We start from the raw sequence: 14,580 nt of genomic DNA, 5'->3' as shown, positions 1-14,580 counted from the left end.
TAATTTTTAGTTGCTGTATATAATACTTAATATTACGCTTTTCATCTGATTTACAAAATTACTAAACAGATTGTAATTTTTGCCTACTGTAGAGTATACTGATAGAATGATTTCTTAGTATTAAAAAAGATTTGTTAATATTTAACAAATTATTTCTTAACAGAGCTTTATTTAAGAAATATTTATTAATATTTAACAAATCATTTCTTAAACATCATTTTTTTGTATTTAATAAATATTTCTTAGCATCTAATAAACGATTTGTTAATATTTAATAAACGATTTCTTTCCATTTAAAAAATGATTTATTAGTATTTAATAAATCACTTTTTAACATTTAATGACTCACTTTTTAATAATTAATAAATGAATATTCTATATTTAATATATTTTTTATTATTTGAACAAATTTTTTTTTTATATTTAAGAAATTATCTATTAACTTATTTATTAAAATTTAATTCATAAAATCACACAGTTCAAGAATATATATCTATATATGTTTTTGCATGCAGCTACACACATTCATCAATATTTATATTTATAAACAAAAATAACTAAAACAACCATCGTATAAAATTTTCTGTTCTTTTAATTTCAAAATACAATTTCATAGTAATTAACACTATAACTAGAATAAACAAATTAAAATTTCTTATATTAAACTACGCTGAGAAATAACATAAAATCCGTTTGATAGTACATGTGTTTTTAATGGTTTTATATTTGATTAAAATTGAACTGAATAAAATTAACAAGGCTTCCATATTTTCATAGTTATAATATGGATGACAATTTACAAAACACTTCTGATATAAATATTATTTAAGTATATGAGAGCTTCAGTTGTAGGCTACGTTTAACCAACAATGCAAGCTAGAACGGAGTAAACAATATGACGTCGCAACGACACACACATATAGCTTTTTTTATACTTGTACACCACTACAGGCTCGTATGTAGCCCTCTACCGACAAATTCGTCTAAGAAATATTTATTAAATATTAACAAGCCTTGTTTGGTGCTAACAAATATTTCTTTTATGTTAATAAGACTTTGTTAGCATTAAAAATATTTCTTAATAATAAAGAAGTTACTTATTTCATTATAATAAATATTGTTAATAATTACTAAATATTTGTTAAATCCAAAAAAGTCAGTTGAGAAAAATTTAATAAATCAATTTATTACTCCTAAACAAATCCTTCTATCAGTGTATTTAATGCATATCTTTAGTGAATTTCATATCTTCACAGAATAAAACTCATTAAATCGTACAATGAAATTTATTTACTATACGTTTAGTAATAATTTAATATACTCTTAAGAAAAATTGATGTTCTATTAATAAAGAATACGAATGAATTAGTAATAACAGTAATAATATAGCAGTTTTTCAGATAAACATACAGTAAAAATTAGCATTTTGGGATTTTTACTAGACATTTAGTAATAAATTGTAAAAGTAATGCACACTTATTACGAAAAATGATTTAATTCATGCTAAGTGTATATCTATATATTAGTCGATTCAAATTATTTTAAATCATTTCAAACAATTTTTCTTACCCAAGTAGCACAGAGACAATTTTCAGATGTCATAAAGATGTCTTTTAAAAGGTCAAGAAATTTTTTTTTTTATTTCAAAGTCAAGTTTTTTTTTATATAAATAAGACGTACAGATGTTCGTCCTATGAGCTATAAAAAATTTATGTTATTTTTTCTACCTTAAAATAGAAATTTCAATTAAAAAATCGTTTAGATGATGACTTATGTGACAATTATTATTTGCATTTTTATTTCTTACTAAAATATAATATTTTCAAAACTTGTTTTCTCCGAGTAATAACGTAGTATAAAGTCGATTTTTATTATCCCGGAAAACGCTGAGTCGGTTTTACAAAAAAAAAAAAATCTCTATTGATTTTTTCTATCTCTATTTTGAGTTTTAAGTCCGAAGATCTTTAAGATCAAAAACATGAAAATTTTCATTTTTTACGCCCCCGCGAATTTTTACAAGTAAATTTTCTAACAAAAAATTTACGCCATTCATACTCTCGAATCGTAGTAAATATTTGTTATAAATTTCGAGTCTAAAGGTTTTTTGGTCAAAAAACGTAAAATTTTCATTTTTTAACTCCCTCACGAACACTCCTAAGAGTCACTTTTCGATAAATAATTTTGATTATTGATTTTATCGTATTGTAGCTAATGATCATTTCAAATGTTACGCTCCCCAAAGAGGGGGAGGAGGGTTTAAACCGACATAAAACTCGATTTATCTCCTTTCAAAAAATTTCCATTTACTTATATAAAATTAAATATTAATAAATTAATTAATTAATGAAATTATTTGTTTCAGGGCTTTACTAAGGAATTCACAACACTAACTGCATTAATAACTCATCATTCAGTAATGAAAGAACTATTACCTTGTCCATTATCTTTAAGTCGTTACAATCCGAGTTTCGTAAAAACGGATTCAAATAAAGACTTTGCTGACATTGATTCAGATCCTGACTACAATACTCTGGCGGATTTTCGTAAAATGATGGCTGATTTAAATGTCTAATAATATAATTATTATTTAATAAACTCTTAATTGTGATTATTAATTAAATATAAATATATATTGTAAAAGTGATAATAATTATTGTGGCGATTTAAGATTATTGAAAGTCAAAAAATAGATTTTATTATTAATTTATAATTTATATTAATTAAATATTAGTATAAAAATAAAATACGTTATTGTATTTTAAAGTCAAGTGAGAAAATTTTATTTTTTTATTTTTATTTAAAGCTTTGGGTACTTTGAAATTTTATTGCATATGCATTAAAATCACTGCCATATATATAAGTCGATTAAAAAATATCGATTCAAAAAATCAATTATTTAAGAATAAAGAGAAATTTTTTTGTGACCAAGTGGAATCTTAAAAAAAACAATTATAATTTAATATGGTTTCGATAAATATCATGATATAAATTTAATGTAAATGTGTTTATATGTATATAAATTATAATTATTGTTAAACATTGTCATTTATTTAATTAATATTATTATTTTGATTCTCATTAAAAGAGAAAGAATAAAACATAAATTTTAGAAACAAAGTTGGGATAACAGTCCACAAAGCTTTGATATTTTATTTTAGCGATGAAAACTAGAATGAAAACTAAAAAAAAAAAAAATTTAATAGAAATTCCGATTGATTTATTGAAACCTAGTCTTGTACAGAATTTGTGTGGATAGTTTATATTCGAAAATATATATTGTATGAAAAATATATATATGACATAAAAAAGGGGCGGATCATACGCTTTTATACGCCAGACTATCGTATCTAAAATAAAAATGTTGATAGCGATAATTAAAATCCATCTGTACGTACGAACGATACTACAATTAAATTATACATTTAAAAAATAATATTATTTTGGGTCAGTAAATATTTAATTGTATTAAATAAAAAATATAAAATGTATCGCTGAGAATTGAATTTAATTGTAAACAAATTAAATAATTATTTAAAATAAAATAAAATAATTTTCTGATGATTACTACAATTTATACTAAAAAAAAAACTCATTACTCACTTAAAAGTTTGCGTATTGACAAAGTTTGAAAAAAAAATACGAAATTGCGTTGTATTATAAAATTATTTATTAAAAATTAATTAAAAAAAAAAAAAATATATATATGAATAGTTTTCAAATTTATGTCTCTTCTCGTATAACATGTTTTGCTCTCTCTGATGAAAATGGAACAGCACCAGGACGTGAATGAGCACGACGATTTGATTCTCTATAAATATAAAAATAAATAAAATAAAAATATTTAAAAATTATATTATTGTTATAAATAAAAATTCATACTTTCGTTTATCTTTTTCACGAATTGTTCGTAATTCAGCTTGAGCATTATAAATATGTTTAGGTATTTGTCGATGACGTGCTATTCTGCGTATTTGTGGATGAGCAGCAAATTTATTCATCAATGCAGAACTATAATTCAAAGCTATTTTTTCTCTCGGTTTTAACTGTTAAATAAATCATAATTTAAAAATTTGTTTCAACAAAATAATAAAATTATAAATAATAATTGACTTTTATATAACTTACTACTCCTAATTTTTCCGATGATCGAGCTTTCCATACACGAATATTAGTTTCATCACTACCACTTATAATATATTTATTGTCAAGCGACCAGGAGACACATTTCAATTTTTGCATTCGTTTTGTATGATAAATATCTCGTGCATGTCCTTTATTAACTTCATATATACGTATTGATTTATCATGACTACCTGACACAAATTCTCTACCCGTTGGTGAATAATCAACTGCATCAACGGCACTAGTATGGTCCATATGTACATTTATTGGTGATTTTAAATGACGCGTGTCGAATGTATACAAACTATAATTTTAAATTAAATATTAATTAATAATTATATTAAAGACAACTCATTCATAAGCGGAGCTCGATCTATTTTTATGGTATAATAAAATATTTGGTAATTATTCGAATGTGCAGCTTCACCTTTTTAACTTTCGGCAATAAAAATTGAAAATTTAAAAAAAAAAAAAGGGGGGGGGGAAGTTGTTGGTTTCGGTCCGATTTTCGAAAATCGAATTTCTAATAAATTTTGACATTTTGAGGTTCTAAGAAGCTATTCTGATTAATTTCAAAAGAATATCCGAGTGTATGTATGTAAATATTCTGTAATTTTTGAACGGATAAACTGATTTGGCTTTTTGAGGTCGCGTTTGAAGCAGCTCGTTAATTTCAACAACATTCAAGAAATTTAGCATAATCGGTAAGGTACGTTCGGAGATATTTCAAAAATAAAATTTTTTCAAAACTGTTTTTTTTTTTATAACTTGCAATGTATTCGATGGATTAATTCCAAAATCTAATCAGCTCTCAAATTTTATAAGCCGCATCGAATGCCACCTCAATCATCAAAATCGAGTCTTTCGTTCAAGAGAAACCGTTGTCAAAAGAATTGCAAAAGTGTTTTTTTCTAATAAAATATAAATTTTTGAACTCATTGATGATGCTATTTTTTTTAACATTAGTGATTGAAAAACTGCGTCGAAAATTACTTTGAACGTCAAAATCGATTCATTATTTCAAAAAATATTGGTGATTAAAAATACGAAAAATAACGATTTATTTCATTTATTCGGAATAACTCATAATATTATTTATCAAATATATCAAAATTTTTTCTAATGTTAGTCAGAGGTCAGAAAACTGCGCGAAATGCTATTTTAAACGTCAAAATCGGTTCATTGTTTCCAAAGATATTGCTGATATAAATTAAAAAAAAACAGCGATTTACTTCATTACTTTTTTTTGTTATTGTTTATTCCTTAAATTTTCACAATAGAATGTGCGACATTACTATTATTGAGCTTGAAGAGCTCAAAAGTGTATTGACAATAATGTTTTCGAGCTCCTTGAGCTCGAAAACAGTGGGAAGATTCAGGGCTGGCTCGCAGGATCAGGCAGTTTACAGATTTTTTAAATTTAGTTATCCAAAATTGTACATATTACTTTTGTATGAATCTCATCAGCAAATATTTAGCGGCAGATTCAATATATTTTTTGCATTAGTAGATAACAATTCTGTAATATAATGAAGTCACTTTACTACTTAATTTATGGGTTTCATTCATTTTTCATTTAAATAATCTTTCTGTCAGTGCAAACGGATTTAAAACACTATAGCGAATTTGAATGCATTATCTCGGAAGTAAATGAAGGCGGATAGTAACCAAACTCTTTCCGTTTATTTACATAATTCGATGTATATTTTTTTATAGTGATCAAAATTACTAAAGGGTGTTAATTCAAATTAGTCAAAATTTAAAAATACTTTATACACAGCAATAATTACTGTATTTTTGATGGAAAGTTGATTATGTAAAATTGATACAAAAATATATCTCCTGTAATTTTATGTCAGTAAAGATATAGAATTTAACCCACTAGTTAAAATTAACGGATTAAGTGAAATCATTAATAAATTTTGCTATCAACATAAAAACATTTTAAAAATGAACGCTCTGAACGAACTTAAACAATTACCAAATATTTTTTCAACATTAATTATAAAATTTTTATGTTTTAATCGCTGATTTAAATTAACGAATTAAATAAATGTAATTTTCATGCCGTAAAAAATATTTTTTTACACAAAAATAAATAAAGCTCGACTGCTACTTAATTATCGGGGTAACTACTGCTAAATAGTTTGGAGTAAAAAAAATTAATTTTCTAATTAATAGTAACGACTTACTTGTAGTCTTCATTGGCACAAGTAAATGTGAAAGCTTCCATAGGATTCCAAGCAAGTTGATTAGTTTTTAATTTCATAACAACCTTTCTCATGGGTCCTACATCTCGTGTGTCGTATAAAATAATACTACGATCACTCGAACACGCGGCAAGAAGATTTGTTTGCACTAAATTAAATTTAACGTCTAATAATCCATCAACTCCCCATTGAAATGATTTTACTGGTTCATTTCTTGTTTCTTCCCATAATTGACACACTTCTCCGCAAGTTGCATACAGTGGTTTATTACGATGATGAGTAATTCCGGTTATAATTTTCTAAAAAATTATTCAATCAAACATAAATTATCATTAATAATCAATTTTTAAATATCAAATTTAAAATATTTTATATATCCAAGTAACACACTTGACTTTGTGACAACTATAAGATATCAGTTTTTAGGCTGTTTTTTGACATATCGATAAGGCATCCGAATGTTGACAAAGCAATTGGAAATTATTATCATCGAAAAAATGTCTGGTTAAAAGATTTGACACAAGTGACGACAAAAAGTTAATTACAATTGTCAAATAAGTCATCTAAATGATTTATTAATTGAAATGACAATTTTAAGGCGAAAAAAAGAAGACAAATTTTCTATGGCTCATAGGACCAACATCTATACGTCTTATTTATATAGAAAAAAATTTAACTATGAAACAAAAAAAAATTGTCTTGTCCTTTTAAAAGACATCTTTATGACATTTTAAGAGGAGAAAGGGGTATGAGATACAAAATAAAAAAGAGCATATTTTTGTCATTTTTTTTTTCAGAGTAACTTCGTTATTAGAATTCTCAAAATTTGTGACATTATTAAGCATCATTTCAAGAATATTCCATTAAATTTTCATAAAAAAATATTGAAAAACAAGCCAGTGGTAGTGGGGAGAGACGAGTCACCTTAAAAAAAAAGTCTTCATGCCATAGGCAGGATAACTCATGACTGCCTCATCTGAAATCAAAAAACCAAAAAGATTTCTTTAGTACATAAGTTTATCTTAGATTTGAACGAAGGATTTCTTTTCTTTTTTGTTCGATAACTACTTATTTTTAAATTAAACAAAAGGAGCAGTTTTTAGCAAAAATCAGAGTTTTTTGATTGCATCTTCACCCAAAATTCAAAAATGAATATTTTGTTTATTCCTTCGTTCAAATCCAACATAAACTTATGTACTAAAGAAATCTTTTTGGTTCTTTGATTTTAGATGAGGCAGTCATAAGTTATCCTGCCTACGGCATGGAGACTTTTTTTTTGAGGTGACTCGGTTCTCTCCACTACCACTGGCTTATTTTTCAATATTGTTTTATGAAAATTTAGCAGAATACTCTTGGAATGATGCTTAATAACGTCACAAATTTTAAGAATTGTAAGAAAGAAGGTACTATGAAAAAAAAAATCTCAAAAATATCCTCTTTTTTTGTATCTCAGACCTCTTTCCTCCCTTAAAGTTGTCTCTGTGCTACTATGGCAGTTATTTAAAACTTACTCTGCTAAAAATTGTATTGGTTGGTTCATCAGTTTCAGTGTCTTCAGATTTATCATACTTCCATGTTTTAATAGTTTTATCATCACCAACGGTTATGAAATGTTCTTTATCATTAGTGAATGTAATTCCTCTGACAATACCATCGTGAGCTAAAACTGTTCTTTGGCATAATCGTGTTGGTAAGTTCCATATTTTTACTTCGCCATCACAAGCTCCGCTCAAAAATACTGATAAATATTTTGGATGTTTGCATACACTCGATATACCATCTTTATGTCCTTCTAAATTTCCTACAAAAGGTTTTGCAAATACTCGATCTAATTTTGTGGCATTTAAAGCACGTGTGTATTCTCGAGCAGCTTCATAGGGATGCAATGCTGGGTCATAATTTCTGGGTTCTGTAATTTAAAAAATATGTTTTATTATAATTATAATGAAATAATTAATTAAATAAATTAATTACATAATTTATAAAAATAATTTCTATTAAATATTTATCGTTTAAGGTTATATTAAATATAACTTACGTTTATGTAAATCTCGTTTTGTTTCTCTTAAATAATCATCAGGATTTCGTGTCAACGTTTTTACTTTCATCTCGACAATAATTCAAACAAAAATAAATGTACAATAATATTTGATAAATTATAATTGTTTGGGAAAAAAAAATTTGATTCACGTGTTTAAAAATGTCAATAAGAGCTACTGCTACTGAAGCTCCAAATCCAAGCGCCCCAAGTGGTCAACAGCAAAAAACTTTAACTAAAGAGTTTTTAAAAGATGGCAGCACAATATATAGCGCCAAATATTTGAACAATTTATACACCCGGAAAAAAAAAGTTTAGATGTACATTTTGTTTATTAGATCTATTCAGATGTAGACCGGCTGATTTTCAAGCAGAAAGATATCAGCCTAGATCTACTTTGATTTGAACAGATCAAATCAGAACTGTTCATACCTATTTATACATAAAATTTGATCAAATCTGATCTATTCAGATCTAAACTTTTTTTCCCGGGCATTTAAAAATATTTTTGATAAAATATATTTTTTCAATTTTTTGTGATGATACGCTGAAAAAAATCGGGAATGAATTCGGAGTAAATATGGATATTATTTCAATCTGAATTCACTCCGTCACTTGGAGTTCTGGAGTTAAAAAAAAAATTGCTCCGCATGCGGAATGAATATGGATTTTTTATAGGCTGAGTGATTTCGGAGTGACGTGAATTTTATTTAAATCCGCATTCACTCCGATCCAACGTTTTAATACTTAAATAAATTTATATTTACTAGAAACAACTGTTAATTAGAAACATAATTATTTCAATAAATAATTGATTCAAATATTAATAATTAAATTTAAAATATTATCTTTTTAATTTATAAAATGTTTTAGTAACTAATTGAATTATAATTTCATATAATGAGTGTGAATGTAGCAGACATTAGACAAATTTAAAATTATTAATAAATAGAATAAATAATTGATAAAATAAAATTTTTAAGAAATGCGCATTTAAAAAATTTTGAAATTAATAAGTGCATTTTTTAAAAATATTATTTTTTTTATTATGTACGCTCTTTATTTATAATTTTAAATTTGTCTGATGTCTGCTACATTCACACTCATTTTCATATATGTAATACATATTAGTGAAAATATTAAATTATTCAATAGCTATATTGACATAGTTCTTATGGGAATATTTAATATTTCGGTACAATATAAAATGATATCTCGTGGTATGGTTAATGTCATAGTTATAGACAGTTTATGACTCAGTGGAATTTTATATGTAAAAGTTTTATTATCAGCTGCTTATAATTTTTAAAGATTATTTCGCATTAATATATTTAAAGAGAGCTCGTAATTATTTCCGTACTCAATATAAATGTAAAAATATCAAATACCTAAGCTCACTATGTATTAATAGTTTTTTTTTTATAAATAATATTTTCCGAAACTCCCTTTCGGAGTGAAATTCACTCCAAGGGAATTAAATATATAAAAATTCATCTACCCCAGACAGGAAAGTACGACGGGCCCAGGCTTGGCTCAGGCTTGGTTCAACTATGTTGAACTCTGGGCCAAGCTTGTAAGCCAGCCTTGTTCCAGCCTCGGTAGAAGTCTGGAATGATAACAGGGTGTCAAGCCTGGTTGCCAGCCCTGACCCATGCTTGGTTGCCAGGCTTGGCCCATGCATCGAAAAAACAAATAAATTCAATTAAAAAAAAAAAATTTATGATTATTAAAGTACTAGAGTTTGTGAACATTAACGTTTAAACTATTTCAGTGAAGTAAATAACGTAAAAAAAACTCGGTGAATATTCTGCTGGGCTCTGGGCGCGAACTGCCGTCCTTCTGATTGCTGGGTTTGAACCCTGGCTACTGGACGAACCTACTGACCTTCAATTGAAACTGTTATATGTTCTACTTGTTTATTTTACTACAACCACTCGGTTTTATGAAATATAAAAAGCAATTTAATTAATATTTTCGATAAAGAAAAAAAAAAGAATTTCGTATTATTTATATTATAATTACATAATTTTTTAAAATTAAATTTATTAAATTTAATTGATTATTTATCAAGAACCCAGTTTAATTATCTTACTCTACCACCATAATTAAAAATAACATTTATTATAAAAATTCATGAGTTATTTTTTAATTAAATTAATTTTTATAAGTAAAATTATAAAATTACAGTTGTTGATTGCAAATAATAACAAACTAAAAAATGTATTAATTATTAGTTGTAAATAATTTTAATCAGAATATTTAAATATTTATTCATTAAAACTTATTTTAATTCAAAACTAAATAATTATTAATTTAGAAACCATAATAATAAGTTGATTGAATAATTAATAAAAAACTTGGATTAGCCAATTCTGGCCAAAGGATGGGTAACTATAGGTATACCCGAACTTGGATAATTCTATCTTGGCCCAAGTCTGGGTTGCCATTGAATGATCAAGGCAGAGGAACCTAGTCTTGGCTTAAACTCGGGTAATCATTGGGTCGGTCAAGGCTAGGGTACCCAGTCCTGGATCAAGCCTGGGTCACCACTGAATGGTCAAAATAGGGGAACCCAGTCCTGGCCCAGACTCGGGTAATGATTGGAATGGCTAGGATTGAGTAACCTTTCTTGACCCAAACATGGACCAATATATACGTGTCAAAGCTAGGTTTCCCAGCGCTGAGCCAAGGAGGGCCCCTTTGTTCAACCCTGGCAGCTCCTGTATGGGTTATTTAGTCTAAGTCCGTGTTAGGTTTACCTTGACTGTTTATTAACAACAACTAATTGGTGGATATATAAAAAAACCAATTTAATATAGTGGAAACCTAAAACATGCAAACCTTCTCAATAAGGCAATTTATAGATTAATTGAGAAAAATATAAATAGCCCGATCTGGAAATCGAACCTAGACCATGTCGGTACCGCGCCTCAAAAGGAACTCCTTTTACTACTGACAAAAGTATCAACCGTACTATTTCATGTTAGTTCTCTAAACAATCGATTTTTAGTTAATTTAATAATTATAGAATATTTCTGCTGACTAGTAATCAAATATAAAAAAAAATTTTAAAGAGAATATCGTTATAAATACCATTAATATTTAGTTTCCCTGCCTCTAAATTGCATTCCTAATGCCAAAAGTGCGTATTGCAGAACATAAGCCAAAGAAGCGTATCAAACATTTTTTTTTTGCTTATCAGTTCCGAATCGTTAAACATGTGGAGGTCGAGATAAAAGTCAAAAAGTAAAAACAACAACAACAATAATAATAATATATTCGGCATAGTTATTAATGTTCATATTATTATTATCATTTTTATTATTATTATTATAATTAACATTATTATTATAACTATCGCTAATAATTATTACTATCATTAATTATATGTTACTAAGTATAAGTATTATTTAAATTTGCGTTGCAACTGTCTTATTTTGTTTTATTCTGACTTTAATGTAACTTTTTTTGTCTTAAATCTGAATAAACTATATTTCAATTAAATCAATTTTAACTTAAATGAAACTTTTTTTAACTTAAATTTAAGTAAAATTATTTAAATCGACGAATTTCTGACTTGAATGTGGCTTTTTTTTGTCTTAAATCTAAAGGAAATACAGTCAAACTGAACCAGTTTTGACCTAAATGTGACTTATTTTGTCTTAAATCGATCCTAACTAAGCCACAAAAAGTCAAATCTAAGTCAAATGTTATGGAGATTTTACAGACTAAAAAAATTAAATTAATTGAAATTTAAAGGATTTTTACTGAAATTTTAAGTCATAATCAAGATTTTTTTTTGACCCGGGATTCCATGTAGTTTAAAAAGAAAAAACGAATAATTTTTTAGAAAAATTTTTCCGCGTTATTTTCGAATTTAAAAATTTTTAAATCGTTTTCTGAAAATCATGCACATTTTGATTTTCCTGAAAATTTGTGACAACAATCTACTATCTATTCCACAACTTTGCAGATGATTCCGGTCGTGGAATCTCCGTAGCTACTATTTTTTTTTCGATTATTGAAAATTGAAAAAATTTTTTTTCGCTATAAATTATTATCCATACCGATTTTTGACTCTGTACACTTGTTTTTCTTACATATTAAAAATTGATTTCGATATTTTTTCGTTCTGAGTAGGGATTTTAAAGCAGTAAGCAAAAGTTAATGCTATTTATGAACAGTAATAATAAATGTTTTTATTTATTAAGAAGTAACTATTTCGAAGCAAAAGAAACATTGAATTTGCTATACAATTCAGCTAAGACCATTAGAGGAGCTCTAAAATATTATATAATTATTCGACGAAGCAACGAAAGCAAAAAAACTATATTACAAACGTTTTTAATTTTTTCCGTGTTCTTTTAAAAATTTTAAATAAACAATTGTTTTATGAAACAGAGTACACTCCTTAGTAAATATAGCTCCGTCGCTTTTTCGAATAATTATATGGAATTTTCCATCTCCTGCACCGAAAAAAAATCGGTAACTGTTACCGATTCCCAATTAGTAATCTCTACTGATTTTAATCGGTAACCGCTACCGAAAAATTGGTAATCTCTACTGATATTAAATTTACCGAAAAAACAGTTTTTGGGGCCTACAACTAAAGTATAAATGAAATGTCAACAAGTTTTAATTTCATTCAAAGGTAATTAAAATTTTTATTATAATCAACAGAGTATTAAACTAAGTGCCGAATGGCTACAAAATATGAACTATTTTTTTTGACTAGCGTACAAGGTACCAAATTCGACATGGAACTTATATTCTTAACTAAATCCATTTTATCACTGACGGTGACAAGAAATGCGTGATAATGCTCATCGAAATACATTGTTTTCAGTGAATACATGAGAAAAAGTGTTTGATCATTAACACTGACCATGTCCACAATTTTACCAAATAACGGATCATTATTATCATCAATTTTAGTAATGACAACCATATAGTTCTGTCTATGAAAAGTGATACAACTTTTAACTTTAATAAATCAAAATGACTTCTTTTAAGCCAAACAGCTAACAATTACTAATTTAAATTTGTAACTGTTCATTTTTTTTTGCTTTCCCAAAAATATAATCAGCTGTCGTAACCGACAAAAACAATGTTTACAAAAATATACGGGGCAATGTAAGTTATGTATAATTAGCTCCAAGTATTTGATATAACAGAGTTTTTTTTTCTTTATTCTGTAAAATTACATGCTTGTTAAGTAATTACGAATTAATTTTTATTTTTTCTAGGTCAAGAAACTACTTTTTCGGTAAATGTAAATCGGTAGAGATTACCGATTTTTCGGTAACGATTACCGATAAAAATCAGTAGAGATTACTGATTGGAAATCGGTAAATGCTACCGAAAAAAATCGGTAACCTCTACCGAAAAAAAAAATCGGTAACCGTTACCGATTATTTTTTTCAGTGTGTGATGGTCTTAGCTGAATTGTATAGCAAATCTAATGTTTCTTTTGCTTCGAAATAGTTGCTTCCCAATAAATAAAAACATTTATTATTACTGCTCATAAATAGCATTAACTTTTGCTTACTGCTTTAAAATCCCTACTCAGAACGGAAAAATATCGAAATCAATTTTTAATATGTAAGAAAAACAAGTGAACACAGTCAAAAATCGGTATGGATAATAATTTATAGCGAAAAAAAAATTTTTTCAATTTTCAATAATCGAAAAAAAATAGTAGCTACGGAGATTCCACGACCGGAACCATCTGCAAAGTTGTGGAATAGATAGTAGTTTGTCGTCACAAATTTCCAGGAAAATCGAAATATGCACGATTTTCTGAAAAAACGACAAAAATTTTAAAATTCGAAAATAACGCGGAAAAGTTTTTCTAAAAAATTATTCGTATTTTTTTTCTAAAAGTACATGGAATAGCGAAACTTTTTTATTCCGTGAATTTTTTTAATTAAACCATTTTTCAAAAAGTTATAAGCAAAATACATGAAAAGAGCGGTTTTTTTTGAAAATTTCATATCTTTTGAAGCAATGATCAAAAAAATTTCAAAATTTAGGAGGATGAGTTTTTTGGTGAGTACTAAAAAATATCAAAAAATGATGGAAATTAAACATTAAAATTCTTAAAACCGTCCGATTTGGCGTGGAATGCCCCACATATATTTATGCAATAGAACGGACTTTTGAGGCCGCGAATGCGTCTAAAATTCTTATCCGATCCTAATGAAATTTTCT

The 14,580-nt window shown here is 26.7% G+C and overlaps 2 protein-coding genes across 4 annotated transcripts in view; one reads left to right on the top strand and one right to left on the bottom strand.

Moving 5' to 3' along the window:
* LOC103570539 (EGFR adapter protein) overlaps positions 1 to 3,571 on the top strand; it is a 133,938-nt gene extending 130,367 nt beyond the window's left edge. For all 3 annotated transcript variants that reach the window (XM_053737607.1, XM_053737606.1, XM_053737608.1), the window contains one exon: positions 2,363 to 3,571. In XM_053737607.1, coding sequence (XP_053593582.1) covers positions 2,363 to 2,572 — 210 coding nt within the window. In that variant the 3' untranslated portion in view covers positions 2,573 to 3,571. The remainder of the gene's footprint in view (positions 1 to 2,362) is intronic.
* Positions 3,572 to 3,650: 79 nt separating this feature from the next.
* On the bottom strand, positions 3,651 to 8,569 carry LOC103570540 (DDB1- and CUL4-associated factor 13). The gene is made up of 6 exons (XM_008548314.3): positions 8,371 to 8,569; positions 7,844 to 8,241; positions 6,315 to 6,631; positions 4,126 to 4,426; positions 3,880 to 4,043; positions 3,651 to 3,808 (listed from the first exon to the last, which is right to left on the bottom strand). Exons 1-6 carry the CDS (start codon positions 8,438 to 8,440, stop codon positions 3,721 to 3,723), a joined length of 1,338 nt encoding a protein of 445 aa, XP_008546536.1. The 5' UTR covers positions 8,441 to 8,569; the 3' UTR covers positions 3,651 to 3,720.
* Between the last annotated feature and the right edge of the window lie 6,011 nt (positions 8,570 to 14,580).

The sequence above is a fragment of the Microplitis demolitor genome, chromosome 3 (genome assembly GCF_026212275.2).
Source record: "Microplitis demolitor isolate Queensland-Clemson2020A chromosome 3, iyMicDemo2.1a, whole genome shotgun sequence".
Lineage (NCBI taxonomy): Eukaryota > Metazoa > Arthropoda > Insecta > Hymenoptera > Braconidae > Microplitis > Microplitis demolitor.
This window is presented reverse-complemented; position numbering and strand designations above follow the sequence as displayed.